The sequence below is a fragment of the Polypterus senegalus genome, chromosome 13, assembly GCF_016835505.1.
Source record: "Polypterus senegalus isolate Bchr_013 chromosome 13, ASM1683550v1, whole genome shotgun sequence".
In the NCBI taxonomy this organism is placed as follows: domain Eukaryota; kingdom Metazoa; phylum Chordata; class Cladistia; order Polypteriformes; family Polypteridae; genus Polypterus; species Polypterus senegalus.
Genome location: NC_053166.1, coordinates 155,550,112 through 155,570,296, shown reverse-complemented (window position 1 = coordinate 155,570,296; position 20,185 = coordinate 155,550,112). Strand labels below are relative to the sequence as shown.

The 20,185-nt window shown below is 41.1% G+C and overlaps 1 protein-coding gene across 3 annotated transcripts in view; it reads left to right on the top strand.

Annotated features, from left to right (window-relative positions):
- The window catches only part of LOC120542934 (otoancorin-like), a 60,384-nt gene extending 49,631 nt beyond the window's left edge, over nt 1–10,753 (top strand). For all 3 annotated transcript variants that reach the window (XM_039775678.1, XM_039775679.1, XM_039775677.1), the window contains 4 exons: nt 6,057–6,193; nt 6,336–6,433; nt 6,627–6,789; nt 10,211–10,753. In XM_039775678.1, the coding sequence (XP_039631612.1) occupies nt 6,057–6,193; nt 6,336–6,433; nt 6,627–6,789; nt 10,211–10,284 (472 nt within the window). In that variant the 3' untranslated portion in view covers nt 10,285–10,753. The remainder of the gene's footprint in view (nt 1–6,056; nt 6,194–6,335; nt 6,434–6,626; nt 6,790–10,210) is intronic.
- Nucleotides 10,754–20,185: the final 9,432 nt, after the last annotated feature.

The window sequence follows — 20,185 nt, the reverse complement described above, 5'->3', positions numbered from 1 at the left end:
AAATCTGCAGGGGTCCCAGGTCACAAGACCACCCGGCCCCCTCTAGGCATTGTACCTCACATCAATGACCTCAATCAGTCCTCATTGTATTCAGGGTTCTCATGGCAGAGGATACAGTGGTGTGAAAAACTATTTGCCCCCTTCCTGATTTCTTATTCTTTTGCATGTTTGTCACACAAAATGTTTCTGATCATCAAACACATTTAACCATTAGTCAAATATAACACAAGTAAACACAAAATGCAGTTTTTAAATGATGGTTTTTATTATTTAGGGAGAAAAAAAAATCCAAACCTACATGGCCCTGTGTGAAAAAGTAATTGCCCCCTGAACCTAATAACTGGTTGGGCCACCCTTAGCAGCAATAACTGCAATCAAGCGTTTGCGATAACTTGCAATGAGTCTTTTACAGCGCTCTGGAGGAATTTTGGCCCACTCATCTTTGCAGAATTGTTGTAATTCAGCTTTATTTGAGGGTTTTCTAGCATGAACCGCCTTTTTAAGGTCATGCCATAGCATCTCAATTGGATTCAGGTCAGGACTTTGACTAGGCCACTCCAAAGTCTTCATTTTGTTTTTCTTCAGCCATTCAGAGGTGGATTTGCTGGTGTGTTTTGGGTCATTGTCCTGTTGCAGCACCCAAGATCGCTTCAGGTTGAGTTGACAAACAGATGGCCGGACATTCTCCTTCAGGATTTTTGGTAGACAGTAGAATTCATGGTTCCATCTATCACAGCAAGCCTTCCAGGTCCTGAAGCAGCAAAACAACCCCAGACCATCACACTACCACCACCATATTTTACTGTTGGTATGATGTTCTTTTTCTGAAATGCTGTGTTCCTTTTACGCCAGATGTAACGGGACATTTGCCTTCCAAAAAGTTCAACTTTTGTCTCATCAGTCCACAAGGTATTTTCCCAAAAGTCTTGGCAATCATTGAGATGTTTCTTAGCAAAATTGAGACGAGCCCTAATGTTCTTTTTGCTTAACAGTGGTTTGCGTCTTGGAAATCTGCCATGCAGGCCGTTTTGCCCAGTCTCTTTTTATGGTGGAGTCGTGAACACTGACCTTAATTGAGGCAAGTGAGGCCTGCAGTTCTTTAGACGTTGTCCTGGGGTCTTTTGTGACCTCTCGGATGAGTCGTCTCTGCGCTCTTGGGGTAATTTTGGTCGGCCGGCCACTCCTGGGAAGGTTCACCACTGTTCCATGTTTTTGCCATTTGTGGATAATGACTCTCACTGTGGTTCGCTGGAGTCCCAAAGCTTTAGAAATGGCTTTATAACCTTTACCATACTGATGGATCTCAATTACTTCTGTTCTCATTTGTTCCTGAATTTCTTTGGATCTTGGCATGATGTCTAGCTTTTGAGGTGCTTTTGGTCTACTTCTCTGTGTCAGGCAGCTCCTATTGAAGTGATTTCTTGATTGAAACAGGTGTGGCAGTAATCAGGCCTGGGGGTGGCTACGGAAATTGAACTCAGGTGTGATACACCACAGTTAGGTGATTTTTTAACAAGGGGCAATTACTTTTTCACACAGGGCCATGTAGGTTTGGATTTTTTCTCCCTAAATAATAAAAACCATCATTTAAAAACTGCATTTTGTGTTTACTTGTGTTATATTTGACTAATGGTTAAATGTGTTTGATGATCAGAAACATTTTGTGTGACAAACATGCAAAAGAATAAGAAATCAGGAAGGGGGCAAATAATTTTTCACACCACTGTATATAAATAAATATAATTACAAAAGGATAAGAAAGGATAGGAAGAAATAAGGTAGAACACAAACATTCAACATAAGACCTTAATTGCACATGAACACTATTGCACAAGATGGCATCTATTGTACTACTGCATTGGAAGTGATTAGGTGACATTCAGTGCCCTAATAGCAACAGGGTAGAAACTGTTTTTCAGTCTTTTAGTCTTTGTTTTGATGCTCCTATATCTTTTGCGCGGTGTGAGGAGCCAAGATCGGAAGTGACCTTCTTCCGACATCATAACCAGAAGTGCTGCTGTTCTTGGCACCAGAACCAGAAGTGCTGTCGTGTAACGGAGATTGTGGAAGAGAAGTGAAGAAGAGAGCACAGGCAGGGTGGAGTGGGTGAAGAAGAGTGTCAGGAGTGATTTGTGACAGACGGGTATCAGTAAGAGTGAAAGGGAACGTCTACAGGACGGTAGAGAGACCAGCTATGTTATATGGGCTGGAGACGGTGGCACAGGAGACACAGCTGGAGGTGGCAGAGTTAAAGATGCTAAGATTTGCATTGGGTGTGATGAAGATGGACAGGATTAGAAATGAGGACATTAGAGGGCCAGCTCAAGTTGGATGGTTGGGAGACAAAGTCAGAGAGGCGAGATTGTGTTGGTGTGGACATGTGCAGAGGAGAGATGCTGCTGGATATATTGAGTGAAAGGTGCTAAGGATAGAGCTGCCAGGTAAGAGGAGAAGAGGAAGGCCTAAGAGGAGGTTTATGGATGTGGTGAGAGAGGACATGCAGGTGGTGGGTGTAACAGAGCGAGATGAAGAAGACAGGAAGATACGGAAGAAGATGATCCACTGTGGCAACCCCTAATGGGAGCAGCCGAAAGGAGAAGAAGAAATGATGCAAAAATGAATTAAGGTAATCATTTCTATAAGTCCTTAGATCAAGGAAGTAAGTATTAAAAGGAAAGAGATTTGAAGAAGAGTTGAATGAAGTTCAGAAAGCTGCTGGGCAGAGCTTCAGAAGTGTCTGCAGAAACTTTTTTGTGACATTGTAAGGCTGCAACCTATCCTGAATTAGGGAGTGACCAAAGCCAGGGTGAAATATGTCATTGGAGATTAATTTCTTAGACGCTCACCTGGACTTTCTCCCTGAAATCCTTGTGAACAAGCGATGAACATGGCGAGTGATTTCATCTGGACATTTCCAACATGGAAAAGCGCTGCCAAGTTAGGTGGGGTTCCAGTAGACTGGCTGACTACTGCTGGACTCCTATGAGACATTCTTGAGCAGAAGCACAGTAGACAATCAGAAGCAGCAAAGTTTTCGGTTATACATTTGTTATCTTCATAATATGTAATATTTTCAGATGTAAGTTGCACATCACTCAGAAACGTACCTGTTAGAGAACGTATTTGAATTCAGCACACAAAACGTTATACGATTCAAGTATTTTCACCCTTGGGACAATTGTTTTGTGTGTGAGTGTGTGTTATTTTAAGGTGCTATGTAAAAAATAAATTACGTTTGCCAGTCCATTCGTACATCCGTTACCGAACCGGCTTCATCTAGTTAGTAGTGAGGTAGTAGCCCTAACCTGGCAGCATCAAAAGGAAGTTAGCAACCAACTCCTGCCGAGGGGGCGTAAAGCCTAAATTTGCACTTTGAGTGAAACTTTGTCTCCCCCTTCTGTCAGAAATGAGAATTTCAGTTTAAAGAGTCGACTTCGAAGATAATGCTAGGGGGTCTGCTCTCATGTGTGGTAGATCTGGAGGAGAAATTCCAGAACTTACAGATCCTCCTCTTGTGTCACAAGTGCTGTATAGTGAGTAGTGTGGCAGCCATTAAGCTCATCTTGTGGTTGCTGCTGTAGTAAATGGTTAACAGATTTTGATGTGGAGGTCGATTTCCCAGATTCTTGGCCCTTGATGGTGTATAGCAGGGGTCGCCAACTCCAGTCCTGGAGGACCACCGTGGCTGCAGGTTTTCATTCTAACCCATTTTTAATGAGTGCGCTGTTTGGGTAGCTAATTAACTCTTGTGAATTCATTTGAATTTGAAGATTTGTTCCCCTGAATTTCTTCATCGTTCCTCTGATTTGCTTCATTTCTTTCCTTAAATGGCACCCAAACAGAAATGAAATGTGAAGTGAGGGAGCCGACAGAAGACCACCTAAGTCAGGGCCTCAAACTCCAACCAACGTCACTCCAACCAGCTGCTTAATGAGGTGCCGATTCTCATTGTTAATTAAACTCGTTCTTTAATTTCGTGGCTTGTTGCTGCTCTTGTGATGCGTTATGAAATTGTGGATTTTCTCTTTTCTATTAAAATGTTTTGTGGACCTGAGCAGATTGACATTCCTGAGACCTTCACCCTTCTTTATGTTCAGATATTGTATGATGGACACCAGTTGTTTTGGCTCATTTTGTATCTCATTATAGTTTGGCTGCTAATTAAGGGAAAAGAAACAATTAAGGGGTCGGAGTCTTCAAGATCAAGTCAATTAAAATGAGTTCAAAAGAAGTTAATTAGCAGCAAAAACAGGTCGCTCGTTAAGAAAAGGGTTAGAATGAAAACCTGCAGCCACGGTGGTCCTCCAGGACCGGAGTTGGCGACCACTGGTGTAAAGTGTGCTAAGTGAGAGTTGGAAAGGATCTTGTCATAGGACAAGTGTCTGATCTAAGCCACTGATGCCAAACTCTATTAGCGCTAGATCTCTTAGTTTTAATCTGAATATATAGACAGAGCTACACAACAAATTGGTCATGCAAAACTGAACGTTTAAAAATATGAATCTAATATCTAACTTCTAACTAGTCACACTTTTTTTTTTTTTTACAACTCGGTGACTGGTCTGGGCACATGTCATCTAGTGATTCTTTTGAATCTGAAAGGAATCCTTATCCGAGAACGAGTCTCACGATTTGATTTGCAGATTAATCATTACCCGAAAATGAGTCACACAGTTGTCATTCGCTTGATTCACAATTTACTTGAGAACAAATTACATAATTCTTGTTCCTTTGATTCACAAATGAATTGTTGCCCGAGAATATGACTGACACGATTCTTTTTCTTGAACTAATCATTACCTGTAAATGGATCACACGATTCTTGTTCATTTGTTTTGTGAATAAATTATTACCTGAGAACAAATCACGCAATTCTTGTTCTTTTGATTCAGGCACTAATCATTACCTGAGAACGAATCACACTATTCTGGTTCATTTGATTTGTGAACCAATCATTACCCGAGAAGGCGCCGTATGACTCTAGTTCATTTGATTTGCGAACAAGTTATTACCTGAGGACTAATCACATGATTCTCATTCATTTGATTTAAGGACTGAATCATCACCCATGAACAAGTCACACGATTCTCGCCCACTTGTGATTCTGTAATGTAACCTCTTATGTTAATGCATTTTCAATGTGTTGTCGTGCTTTGTGTACTGATACAGGACAATGTCAGGAATCATTAGCATGTAAAATGTATAATTAAGTATCCATCCATCCATTATCCAACCTGCTATATACTAAGTACAGGGTCACGGTGGTCTGCTGGAGCCAATCCCAGCCAACACAGAGCGCAAGGCAGGAAACAAACCGCAGGTAGGACACCAGCCCACCGCAGATAATTTAATTATATACCCATATATATGTGTGAGATAATGCATGAATTATTAAATTATATATTTATGATGCAACCAGGGGACGACACTCCTGGACCCTGGGACTTTACTTATACACCAGCCCTTAATCCTAAAAATGACTCTCCTGATTCCTTTGATTCGATTCATTTGAATGGGAAGTTCAAAAGGAGCAAATCAGTAAAGTGAATTGAAATGCTCAGCACTACTGAATTCATCTCCTCAACCTCAATATAAAGGGAGAGGGCGGTCCCACAGAGTGATGTCATGGTGGCCCCGCCTCTTTGGGGGTTCCACCCAGAAAACACAAGGAATGTATTCAGGCAACTTCAATACGCACAATACATAATAAACAAACCAATTTAATAATAGTTTTGTAGTTATATAGCGGTTTTTTGTAAATCCCAGGACACTTTACAAAATAGTTAAAAACATAGGAGGCCAGAAGCAAATAACAACAGCAAAATAAAGCAAAAGTATAGTCCAAAAACTACATATAAACACAAAAAAATACAAATAACAATAATTCAAAAACATAAATGAGAGAACGAACCATGTCTGCAACCTATCAAGAGGCGCATGTGGTCCGACCTTTCATTCATCCACTGCTGTGTAGCGATTAGAGGGAAGCTGGGGGTCCAAAGCTTATGGCTGTCCTGCCACCTGACCACAGCGTCTCCTGCACGTTGTCCCTACAGCATAGCCGCTGCCCGGATTGGGACCCTTGCCTGCCCCTGGGACGTTCTGCACGAGTTTAAGAAGATATCTGAGAGTGTTTTTGGAAGGGTCGAAACCTGGTCTGGCTCCATCCTTCAAGAAGTGGGCACAGCCGCAGGTACATAAATCTTGACGCTTTTTGTAATGTTTCTTCTCCATGCCACAAATTAGGGAAGTATATAATAATAGAAATATGTTCTGCAGTCCAATACTTGAAGGTCCACCAATTCATTTTGGAATAACTGTGTTTGTCTCCAAAGCTGGTATGACCAAAGAAGAGCTGAGTGCCGTGCTGAAGGAGCTGATGCCATATTTCCAGCCACTGGCGATTGCCATCATACCACCTGAAAACTTCAGAGTGAGTTAGAATAACAAATGGGAGGGCTGGTCGCCTGGTAATAAGGGGCAAATAAGTTGGCACTCTATACCAACTTTGTCAGTACTTCCCAGTTTGGGTCGCGTCAAGTCCTGGGCAAGCTGCAGGACATGATGTCCTTAGGGAAGTTTTAACTACTGCCAACTTCTTTTTTATTTCTTTCTCTGGACTGTAGGAGTTCTCCACCGAGCAGCTCTTGGCTTTGGGTCCTGAGAATGCGGCTGCAGTGACAGCCGAACAGAGAGAGCATCTCAGCCAGCAACAACTGCTGAGCCTGCAGGGGGCGCTGAATGGCTTGCGGGACAATGATGCCAGTCTTTTAGACACCGTCAGCACGGGTAAGTGCCTGTACCAGCTCTGTTTTTTGTTTGTTTTTTTCCAATTATATGTTATATAATGTAGCTCCTTTAACAATCACATCATCAAACTTTAGTTGTTCATTTTCTGGTACAGTACCTGTAAAAGTGTTCTGATATAATTGCTTATTCTAATATTTTATTAATTAGATCTTGACATATTTAAAATAAAGTTTTGAACAGATCCAATTTCAAATAGTACAGAACATACGTTACCCACTGACTTACAATAGGTGGGCTGGGATTCTTCCAGTTGAGCAGGATACGTCTGTATTCCTGCAGCGACCTCTGAGGACGCTTTTGTCTCTACAAATAATCAATTTGTTTGGAGATGAATTCTGTACAGTTGTCATCAGCTAATGAAAGAGGGTTCAGATGCCAGGTTTGAGATGAATGTGCAGGGCATAGCGCCATGATAAGATCGGTGTGATCGGAGATTACAATAGTGTCATACTTGCAAGATTTGATCGTGGGCAAAAAAATATTATTTGTAAAGAAATAATCAATTCTTGAGTAACTATGTACTGATGAGAAGAAGAAATATGCTCTCGAGTTTTGATTTAAAAATCTCCATGGGTCTAATAAGTTATGAGCCATTACAAACTGTGTGATTGTTTTTGCAGTATTAGATCCTATTACCACTATAACTGGAAACATCTCCAGATTTGGATTTAAAACACAATTAAAGTTTCCTACCATTATTATTGATTTTGGATGAAATCTCTGTGATCCACATTAGGTGCGTAGATATTTATCAAAATTACTTTAGATTGAAATAAATTACCCATCACCATGACATACTGCCCTTCAGGATCAGATCCCATGTGTGATACTGCAAATGAGATTGTTTTATGTATTAAGATTCCCACATTTCTAGTTTTGTTTGTATAGCTGGATTGAAAGATGTGGCCAATTCAATCGCTTTACAACCAAAACTGGTCCTTGTTGATTATGTGAGTCTCCTGGGAAAATTACTGTCTTGGCATTTAGGCCTGTCAGGTGAGAAAATACTTTTTTTTCCTCTTCTTCAGATCGTGATTGAGTCCTTTGACCAAACAGTGAACTTTGTGAGCTGGGATGTCGGACAGACACTGCTTCTCAACTTCTGAGTACATTTTGTAATCTTATTTCGTACACTAGTTTCAACCTTGGTATCATACAGTGCATCCAGAAAGTTTTCCCAGCGCATCACTTTTTCCACATTTTGTTATGTTACAGCCTTATTCCAAAATGGATTAAATTCATTTTTTTCCTCAGAATTCTACACACAACACCCGATAATGACAATGTGAAAAAAATTTACTTGAGGTTTTTGCAAATTTATTAAAAATAAAAAAAGTGATAAAGCTCATGTACATAAGTATTCACAGCCTTTGCCATGAAGCTCCAAATTGAGCTCAGGTCCATCCTGTTTCCCCTGATCATCCTTGAGATGTTTCTGCAGCTTAATTGAAGTCCACCTGTGGTCAATTCAGTTGATGTGACCTGATTTAGAAAGGCACACACCTGTCTATAGAAGGTCCCACAGTTGACAGTTCATGTCAGAGCACAAACCAAGCATGAAGTCAAAGGAATTGTCTGTAGACCTCCGAGACAGGATTGTCTTGAGACACAAATCTGGGGAAGGTTACAGAAAACTTTCTGCTGCTTTGAAGGTCCCAATGAGCACAGTGGCCTCCATCATCCGTAAGTGGAAGAAGTTCAAAACCACCAGGACTCTTCCTAGAGCTGGCCGGCCATCTAAACTGAGCGATCGAGGAGAAGGGCCTTAGTCAGGGAGGTGACCAGGAACCCGATGGTCACTCTGTCAGAGCTCCAGAGGTTCTCTGTGGAGAGAGGAGAACCTTCCAAAAGGACAACCATCTCTGCAGCAATCCACCAATCAGGCCTCTATGGTAGAGTGGCCAGACAGAAGCCACTCCTTAGTAAAAGGCACATGGCAGCCCACCTGTAGTTTGCCAAAAGGCACCTGAAGGACTCTCAGACCATGAGGAACAAAATTCTCTGGTCTGATGAGACAAAGATTGAACTCTTTGGTGTGAATGCCAAGCGTCATGTTTGGAGGAAACCAGGCACCGCTCATCACCAGGCCAATACCATCCCTACAGTGAAGCATGGTGGTGGCAGCATCATGCTGTGGGGATGGAACTGGGAGACTAGTCAGGATAAAGGGAAAGATGACTGCAGCAATGTACAGAGACATCCTGGATGAAAACCTGCTCCAGAGCGCTCTTGACCTCAGACTGGGGCGACGGTTCATCTTTCAGCAGGACAACGACCCTAAGCACACAGCCAAGATATCAAAGGAGTGGCTTCAGGACAACTCTGTGAATGTCCTTGAGTGGCCCAGACTTGAATCTGGTTGAACATCTCTGGAGAGATCTTAAAATGGCTGTGCACCGACGCTTCCCATCCAACCTGATGGAGCTTGAGAGGTACTGCAAAGAGGAATGGGCCAAACTGGCCAAGGATAGGTGTGCCAAGCTTGTGGCATCACATTCAAAAAGTCTTGAGGCAGGAATTGCTGCCAAAGGTGCATCGACAAAGTATTGAGCAAAGGCTGTGAATACGTATAGACATGGGATTTCTCAGTTGTTTCATTTTTAATAAATTTGCAAAAACCTCAAGTAAACTTTTTTACGTTGTCATTATGGGGTGTTGTGTGTAGAATTCTGAGGGAAAAAAATTAATTTAATCCATTTTGGAATAAGGCTGTAACATAACGAAATGTGGAAAAAGTGATGCGCTGTGAATACTTTCCGGATGCACTGTATTATTGCCAGGTATTATGGCTATGTAGCCTATTATTATGTTGGTGCTTACAGCTGTTGGGTAAAAAAGATAAGAAGTAACTTGCTGTTGTGATAGGCGGCCAGGAACCCTGCTCTGCCGGGATGTCTGGATGAAGGAAGAACCAGGAGAGTGGCACTTTATTTCCCTGGGTGCCTGGCTGATCCTTGATCCCTGGGGGACAGCACTTCCAGGACACCAGGAAGTGCTGACAGACCAGGGATGGTTTATGCCCGGAGTGCTTCTGGGTGCTAGGGCAGCACTTCCGCCACACTGGGGAGTGCTACAGGAAGTTCTTTGCCAGGCATCTGGAGCACATCCAGGACAGGATAAAAGGGGCCGCCTCACTCCAATTGGAGAGCCAGAGTCGGGTGGAAGAAGGACAGAGCTTGTGAGACAGGAGTGGAGGCGGCCAAGAGAACCAAGGACTGCGAACTGTAAATAGTGTTTGTATATAGTTATATTAATAAACGTATGTGTCGTGTCTGTCTGTGGCCAGGATAGCTTTTACACTGTCTTCCTCAACCCCACCAGCCCTCCCTCAATTCAGATTCTGTTCTGACCATTCCTCATTATCAACTAACATTTTCCTCTTTCCTGTTATTGTTTGCAGGTTTCGTCCTCCATTGTAGCACTGTCACCTGGCTGTGGCTTTATTGGCTCCTGGGGTCCATGCTTGTAGAGTGATATCTACACTGAGAATGAGAGATGGACTCTCGTACACCTACTGAATATGCTACCAAACAAAAAAAAAACAAGTAATGTGGGGGAACAATGCCATCTGACTTGACCCTCCTCACCCACCACTAGTGCTTACCGAGGGCCCTAGGCATTTAGGTCTAGTGTAGACGCACTAATGAGCTCGGAATGCCACCTTGTGGTGGAGCCAGATGGGCAGCAAAGGGACAGCCTGAGAAGAGAAAGGGTGCCAGTTGGGATCGTTGGCAAGGAGTGCAAGAATGTGGAAGTTTGTCTTTTATGTGTCGCCGCCTTCCTTGGCCATGGGATGTCCAAGCCTCTGTGTCTGATGCCTTCTGTCCCCAAAGGGAGCGGTGACCAGGTGCCTCTTAGGATCATGCCAGCTTCAAGTAGATGAATGTGCTACTTTACTGGGATCATCTGAACATTTGTTTCCTAATAAATGAGGTAGACTCTGTATGTATGTGTGGTGTGTGTCTTGTCCAGCCTTCTGATCAGTTTTTGTTGGGGAGACATGCCCTTCATGGTTACCCTCATGATTTGGGGAGTGCAAATTTGTCCAATACTCTCTTTTTCAGTTGTCAAACAACCAATCGGTGCCCTCCCCCAAAACAGATCAATCACCAAAACTAATGTGCCTAAATCAATACTTGAGTCCAAAGACAGAGATTCATAACACTCACTTATTCAAAAATAGAATGCAGCATTGACAAGACACGGGGGTGTAAGAGAAAAAGACCTGGTATGAAAATACAGAAACTTGGACCAAATTAATCTAGAGAAGCTGTAGCAGAGCAGAATAGCCGAGTAGATCAGTCCACTTAGAGAGGTAATGCAAGAAGAGCGGGTCTGCAGACTTCATTACAGCGAAAGAAGCCCCAGTGACAATGCACTCGAATGAAATGTGTCCAAACAAATGAACGATTTGATTAAGCCGCACAAAGAGACTCCGAAGAGAATGACTCCCAGAGTATGCGCTACAAAATTACAAAATGTTCACCAAGAATTTTTGTGAAGGGGACTGAAATGAGAGGTGAGAAGAATCAAAGGGAGGAAGGAAATGTTAAGTCCCAGAGATACCAGAAGCAGCATCTCTTAAAACTGTGCTCCAGTTCCAGCAAAAACTTTGTAGGAGTTCCATGAGCCATTTGTGAGCCTTGTATGAGTTGTAGCTACTGGAAAAATTACTGGTAATTAATGAATACTTAAATAAATAATTCACATTATTAAAAAATAATAATTAATAAATATGTATTGCATCAAATTAATGTAAGTAAATGTAAAGTATTACACATAGGAAGTAGAAATGTTAGCTTTGAATGCACAATGGGAGGTCTGAAAATCAAAAGTCCACCTTATGAGAAGGGTTTAGGAGTCATAGTGGACTCCAAGCTATCAACTGCCAGGCAGTGTTCAGAAATCATTAAGAAGGCTAACAGAATGTCAGGTTATATAGCGCCTTGATGTGTGGAGTGCAAGTCCAAGGAGGTTCTGCTGAAGTCTTTATAACACACTGGTGAGGCCTCATCTGGAGTCCTGAGTGAAGTTTGGGTCTCCAGGTAGCAGCACTAGAGAAGGTCCAGAGAAGAGCAACTAGGCTGATCCAGGGCTACTGGGGATGAGTTAGGAGCAAAGATTAAAAAAGCCGAGCCTTTCCAGCTTAGGCAAAAGAAGATTGAGAGGAGACACAATTGAAGTGTGCAAAGTTATGAAGGGAATTAGTCCATTGGATTGTGACTGTGACTTCTTCAAGAACATGGGAACACAACTGGAAACCTGTTATGGATAGATTTCTCACAAACCTTATACTGTAAGTTTTTCTTTGCACATAAAACCACAAACACATGGAATAAGTGACCAAGTAGGGTGGTACACAATAGGGACTTTCAAAACTCGACTTGATGTAATATTGAAAGAACGAAGTGGATAGGACTGGCACGCTTTGTTGGGCTGAATGGCCTGTTCTCGTCTAGATTGTTCTGATGCACCGATCTGACGCCGGTCATTTCCCACTTCAGTGTGGGGGTCGATGGGCCTGATCAACCACCTCCACATAGTTTGGTCCTGCACCCCCACTCCAATTCTCAGGCAAACCCTTTACCTTCAGATCTTCATTTAATTTATCCATCCACCTCCACTTTGGCCTCCCTTGCTCTCTCTTCTCCTGTACTTCCAGTCCCATCTCCCTTATTGCCCACATATTCGTTTGCCTCTTCTCATCACACATCCCTACCACCTCAACCTACTGTCCTGTACTTTCTTAGACAGTTCTCCAACTTTTGCTGTACCTCTGAAAGCCTCGTTGTTTTACTTTGTCCCTCTTTGTAACTTCATCTCAACATTCTCGGACTGCCAAAGAGGCTTCCCAAAGTGCCATATTAAGGGTCTGCATTATTATATGAACGAGAAATTTCAGTTTTTGATTGTTAATAAATTTGCAAACCTTCCTGAAAACGTTTTCACTTTGTTATTATGGGTTATTCATTGTAGATCGACAAGCAAAAATGCACATATATTCATTTCAAATTAAGTCAACAACACAAACAAGTGTGCAGAAAGTGAAAGGGTCTTAATACTTTCTGAATCCATTTTACTCCTTTTCTCTCCTTATCACATGTCCATACCACCTCAGGCTATTTTTCCGGTACTTTCTGAGATATGTCTCCTACTTTTGTGTCTCATTTCTTATTCTGTCCTCCTTTGTAACTTCACACCTCCATCTCAACATTGACACTTCTGCCACATCCAACTTCTTCTCAGCTCCCCTTTCTCCCCAAGTCTTAGGCTCATACATCACTGCTGGTCTTAAAAACTTTATTTTAAAATCTTCACCTTAATTCTTTGATCACGTAATACTCCTGGGATCTTCTTTCAATTGTTCTTTCCACACCGCACACTGCAACCAATTCTCAATCATCTCCACTGATCCTAAATCGGCAATAATGGATTCAGTGAGGTTATCAGAAATAAACTTGATGCACTAGGATTAGAAGTTAAGACGGAAGTAAAAAATTTAGGGGTAACCGTTGACTGTAATCTGAATTTTAAATCGCATATTCATCAGACCACTAGGACAGCATTTTTTCACTTAAGAAACATAAGTAAAGTTAGACCTCTTATATCATTGAAAGATGCGGAGAAATTAATTCACACTTTTGTTTTCAGTCGACTAGATTACTGTAACACACTCCTCTCAGGACCACCCAAAAAAGACATCAATCGTTTGCAACGAGTGCAGAATGCAGCTGCTAGAATCCTAACTGGGAAAAGAAAATCCGAACACATTTCTCCAGTTTTGATGTCACTACACTGGTTACCTGTGTCATTCAGGATTGACTTTAAAATACTGCTTATGGTTTATAAAGCCTTAAATAATCTCGCCCCATCGTATATATCAGAATGTCTGACACCTTATATTCCAAATCGTAACCTCAGATCTTCAAATGAGTGTCTCCTTATAATTCCAAAAGCTAAACTTAAAAGAAGTGGTGAGGCGGGCGGCCTTCTGCTGTTATGCACCTAAAATCTGAAATAGCCTGCCAATAGGAATTCGCCAGGCTGATACAGTAGAGCACTTTAAAACACTGCTGAAAACACATTACTTTAACATGGCCTTTTTATAACTTCACTTTAACTTAATCCTGATACTCTGTATGTTCAATTCTTCATAATAATTATTCACGGTGGCTCCAAAATCCATACTGACCCCTACTCTCTCTTCTGTTTCTTTTTCCGGTTTCTTTGTGGTGGCGGCCTGTGCCATCACCACCTACTCAAAGCATCATGATGCACCAACATTGATGGACTGAAAGCCAGAAGTCTACGTGACCATCATCATCAGGTCCTTCCATGAAAACCCTAAATACAAAGAGGACTGTTTGACTAATGTTAGGTAGATTGCCCAGAGGGGACTGGGTGGTCTCCTGGCCTGGAACCCCTACAGATTTTATTTTTTTCTCCAGCCTTTGGATTTTTTTTTGTTTTTTCTGTCCACCCTAGCCATCGGACCTTACTCTTATTCTATGTTAATTAATGTTGACTTATGTTTATCTTTTATTGTGTCTTCTATTTTTCTATTCATTTTGTAAAGCACTTTGAGCTACATTTTTTTGTATGAATATGTGCTATATAAATAAATGTTGATTGATTGATTGATTAAATATTGTCGTGCCGTCCACTCGGCGTGGGTAAAAAACTGGTCTAAGACAAAGATATCAGTCAGGAAGCCTTTAATAAGTAACTAAACGTTATTCAGAATTATTCAGCAATACATCGGCATTTAATTTAATGAAAAAGATGCTGCTTAACAGGTCGCTGCTCTAGCTCAGAGTACAGAGCACTTCTAGTGTGCATCCATACACCAAGCCTGTGAGCAAATAACAACAACAAAAAAAAAAAACCCGCGCTCTTACTGTGCATAATGACCAAGATAACTCACCACGTGACCAAGTCACCCTGAACATTAGAGACGTTAAAACAGCCCTGAGCTTTTTCTGGTCACTACAATATTTACACGTGTCTATAGTCTTTTCAATTGTTCTCCCTGCAAGCTAACGTCTAAATCCTGATCATCATTAAACCTCCAATATTTTGTCTTCTTCATCTTTATCTTTAATCCTCTCTCTTCCAAAGCCCTTCTCCGCTCTTGGTCTCATACCCGAATAAACTGAGAGGGTCAGTGACAGGAAGGGCATCCAGCTGCAAAACCTCAGCTGAAACCTTAATCATGGAATCAATCCAGCAGATCCTTTTTATTTCAGTCTGTCATGCCTGAAATATTAATCAGTTTTTATTATTTATTGTTTTTGCATAGATATTTGCATGTATTAATAAATATTTTATTGATTAAAGTAACAACTTGATTAGATTTTGATCGAACAACTTACTTTTTTATTACTTTTCACAGCGGTTCCGTGACTCATTTTTTTTTTTTTTTATTCATTTAATTGTCTTAGGTGTAAAATTCCAAAAAGTTAAAGAAACAATCGGCAGGCCCGCCCTAGCAAAAAAAAAAAAACACTGACATAAACGACGAAGCGTGTCCTGCCATGAACTGGTGTCCCGTGCAAAGGTGTGCTTCTCCCTGGCGAGATGCTCCCCAGCCCCAGGGCAACGTATGTGAATTAAGCACTTTCGAAAATGAATCAGTGAGTAAAGCGACGACAGTCATTAAAGACTCCGCTCCTCCTGTGCAAATGTAAAGGCAACGCCCGACATAAACTGAAGGGCGGCAACAAACGGATGGGCCCGTTATTCATCCGGCGCCGAACTCGGCCGTATTTTGTCACAGCGCATGCTCGCTACCACGTCCGCGCGTTGCTATACGCCGCACCAGGATATACATCCGTCAGACCCTGTCTGGACACGCCCACTCTTTACTCTACCAATAGTGTAACGGAAGCCCTTAAGGGAATGCGCGCCTCCTTTACTTTCGTTTTATTAGCCAACTTGAAGCCCGCTGGCGCGGGTTACTGCAGTTTCAGAAGTTTCGAGCTAATCAGGCTGGCGGTGGAAAGAAGGATTTGCACTGTTATAAGTAATATAAATCAGGGTGTCTATTTTTCTCACTTATAGTTCAGCTTCTAAAGAAGAGGGTTTATTAGAGAGTCTGACTCAGTGCGAAAGCAGCACGCGGATTTCAATGTGTTGTATAAGGAGATTCCACAAAACTGAAATCCCTCATAATCTCCACAGTCACGAATATGAATTGAGTGAGCCTTGAAATGACGGAAGTGTTACCTTTTCCATAGAATTTTAGGTGTAATGCACAATATGCTCCTGATAAAGAACAACTAAATAAATTACCTACGTATTACTTAGAAAGTTCCCACCCTTTTTCCTTTGTTGAGTGCGTTTACATGCACACACTTAACCGAAATAAGACGAGTAACCATGTTAGGGCCAAAAACTACTTTTAAAAATCCGCATTTACATCACGCAAGTAATCTCCTGTAGTTTGGCTTTGGCATAAAGTTCTGGAGTCATTGGCTACGCAAAAAACAGTTAGACGTCATCATCGGCTGCTATGAATCCGAAAACGAGCACGAAGCCCCAGGTCATTTTTTGTGTTTTATAACCACGTTTTTGTCCTTCAAGTGCTCTGAAGTAAATTACACCCATTAACATTCTACATCCTTGCCCTGAACCCCTGATGATTCACGATATGAACGCTAAGCCCTGCGTCCCCCGATCGCACTGTTTCAGCATACTGAAAACTAAACGGACTCTTTATTAATATGTTTCTGTTGCCGGATTGTACGCAGCGCACTCTTTTGTGCTTGACTGTGCGATTGAGCCCTGCAACGGAGTGGAATGCGGGCACATTTGCTTCTTGCCTTACACCCAGTGCTGCTAGGATAATAACAATGCAGGGGGTTTTAATTCAATAAAACAAGTATTGCTTTAGGTTACTCGTTACTTTAAACAGTAATTGAACTATGTAACACACTTTGCTTTACTTTTATTGCATTACTGCTTCCGAGATTGTGCTGCTGAGCTTAGTTAGCACTCTATGTTCAGCTCAACAACATAAATTGAGCAATTTCTGAAATATTATGATATAGATTTTCGGATGTCTGACCACAGAATCCCAGAATGCAAATATTCTTTTGTGACTGTTCTGAAAAGTGAGATGGGAACTTTGTTTTTTGTAATGTCCTAGCTGCTTCTAGAAAAAATAAAATGAGAGAAAAATGGAAGAGTGAGCATCTCTGAGGCTTGAGAGAAATAAAAGTTTGTTTGAATGAAAAGTCTGCTGTCCGTGTTTTTGGCATACAATCGTGAGAAATCCCACTCCCTGGATAAGTGAAACAATTTCTTCAGCCAGGTGAAGGAATAATGTGATCGCCCTCGGGAAGTTTATCAAGTCAACTCAAGTCAAGTAGAGCTTTATTGTCATCCTAACAATATACTTACAGTACACAGTAGGACGAAATGTCATCCTCCAGAGTCAAAAGGTTATCTTGTGGATGCTTCTACCCGTGGCTACAGAAAGTGTGAGCAAAGCTAAGCAGGTGACCAGAGGACAACAGACATGTACAGACTACAAAATTCTCAGCAGTAACCCAGTTAAGGGTTTACATGGCAAAATAATGAGGTAACTCGCGGAGAAATCTATCGCTATTAACCCGGTTTCTCTAACTGGAATAAGAGTTTACATGGCATTTTAGAAGCCAAGCTTCAGTGAATAATTGGGTCATGAAAGTGCATGTCAACACGTGTTTGGAACTCATGCCTTCATGTGTTTGGAGGAAAAATGGCAGTTCAAGAGTAAATCAGACAACGAATAAAAGATCGCTTTTAGCTTCTCCCTAACATAATGTAACATGCATAGGCGGTTTTAGATGGGGGCCAACAGGGGCCAGTGCCCCTGTAGAACTGGCTCTGTCCCCTCTTATGGCCCCTGTGCTGAAGAGATAACATTTTAATTGATTACTTACGGTGATATGCGCTGGCACGGAAACCGGAACTAACATGCCGGAGTTTCTCCACATTAGAATTTATAAAAACCTACCTCTGGTCCACCATTACTGATGAGCGCCTTAGCAATCTAGGGGTGCTAAGCATTGAATCCAGAAGAACTAAGACTTTGAACCTTGATGCATTTGTGGACCGTTTTGCAAGAAATCACAAACGCAGAATACTGTTATTATAATGTTACAGGCTACTGTGTTGCCAGTGCTAGAGGATGAGAGATTACTGAACGGAAAATGTGAGTGTATATTTAAGTTTCATGCTATAAAGAAGTCACTTTATAACAAAACAAATACAAACCTACATAAAGAGAAAAATATCTTGCATACAAAAAAGAGAAATGTTACTGTACAAAAAGTAAAATTTGTTTAAAGGTTTATTGTGCTTATGTACAGTATGTGAAATCTTTTTTTTGAAATTAATTTGTATGTTTTATTGTTAAATGTTCAATTAAATTTGTTTGTGCTCCAAATAAATTCACTTAATATATTAAACAATTAAATATTGCCCTTTTTTTGGTTTGTTCTGCACCCCCATGAAAAAACCCTGGCCCCCCGGGTAAATTTGGTCTGGAGCCTCCATTGGTAACATGATATTTTTAAATCCACTTAATCCAAGTCAGGGTCATCGGATAGATAGATAGATAGATAGATAATGAAAGGCACTATATAATAGATAGATAGATAGATAGATAGATAGATAGATAGATAGATAGATAGATAGATAGATAGATAGATAGATAGATACGAAAGGCACTATATAATAGATAGACAGATAGATAGATAGATAGATAGATAGATAGATAGATACAAAAGGCACTATATAATAGATAGATAGATAGATAGATAGATACGAAAGGCACTATATAATAGATAGATAGATAGATAGATAGATAGATAGATAGATAGATAGATAGATAGATAAGAAAGGCACTATATAATAGATAGATTGATAGATACGAAAGTCACTATATAATAGATAGATAGATATAGATAGATACGAAAGGCACTATATAATAGACAGATAGATAGATAGATAGATAGATAATGAAAGGCACTATATGATAGATAGATAGATAGATATGAAAGGCACTATATAATAGATAGATAGATATGTAGATATGAAAGGCACTATATGATAGATAGATAGATAGATAGATAGATAGATAGATAGATAGATAGATAGTGTGGCTGGGTGCAGGAATGACAGCCCCACAATTTGAGAAACTTTAATTCACCAAATGGTTCACCCTATTTATTGCCCAAGGACACACAAAGAAACTCCAGCAGTGAGAAATGTAAGACTGAAACATCTGGGAAGGTTGTACATCACTAGAATTGTTTAAAAAAAGGATTTAACATGAGCGCGTATCATCTTCAATATGCTGTATCCTAATGTGTTTTTGAATTGAGAATGCTTCGAATTCAGTTTGGAAAAAGTAATAAAAATACTACGTGAGACATTAAAACGTTTATGTCTGTCTACTTAAACACGAAATATAAGTACTTCAAATGAGAAATGGGACAGAATCACAGTACTGTACATTATTTCAAAGACACATACTCTAGTACTGCAGTAGTGGTGCTGCAGCCTTGCAATGTGCGGACGACGGTTCGTGTCCCGGATGTTCCCTGTGCAGAGTCTGCATACTTGCGTGGGTCTCCTCCGGGTGCCCTGCCTTGTCTTCGATGCTTACTTTTAGAGAGAGTTATCAAATATCATTTCAAGCTTTGATATATCATGCACTGTCCCTCTCTCCGTTTCTCTACAAATCTTTGATTTCCTTTCCGGCAGGCTCTCCCAATACTTGAACTTCTTGTGCATTGCCTGTTCAAGGCTCAACTACTCTTCAGGTTCAGTGGAACCGCCCTTAACCCCTAAATCAACCCCTGCTAATGAATTATATTTAATTAAATATGTCTCAATGCAGAAATCAGGACAATGTATTGTGACTTTTAGGAGTGTTTCTGCATCGCTCTTTTGCTGAAAAATGATAGCGGATTGTTAATCAGAACAGTCGTTTTCCTTCATACAGGATGAGTGATTTTTATTACATTATTTTCGTGGCGTTGAATTTCAGTCCGTAAAATTACTATCTATCCTATAACACATCTCTTTAATAGATGATCTGTACTGGCCTAGCGCCCGATGCTGTCACTGAAAAGGCACAATATAAATTTAAAACTGGTTGACAGACTCGGGTTTTCCTGCCGCGCTCGCCGGTCTCTCATATTCAAATCTTGAACTGCTCTATTGGCCTAACGTGCTCATGACACGCACTCAATATTCCGACTGAGCCCCACCCATCTGGCTGAAATGGGCGTGGAATCATTGTGGGCGTGGAAAACTACGGAAGCTGGCCAGCCAAACAGCGGCGCGAAGCTCACTGTCCCCCCTCCTTTAAGGGGTTGTCTTC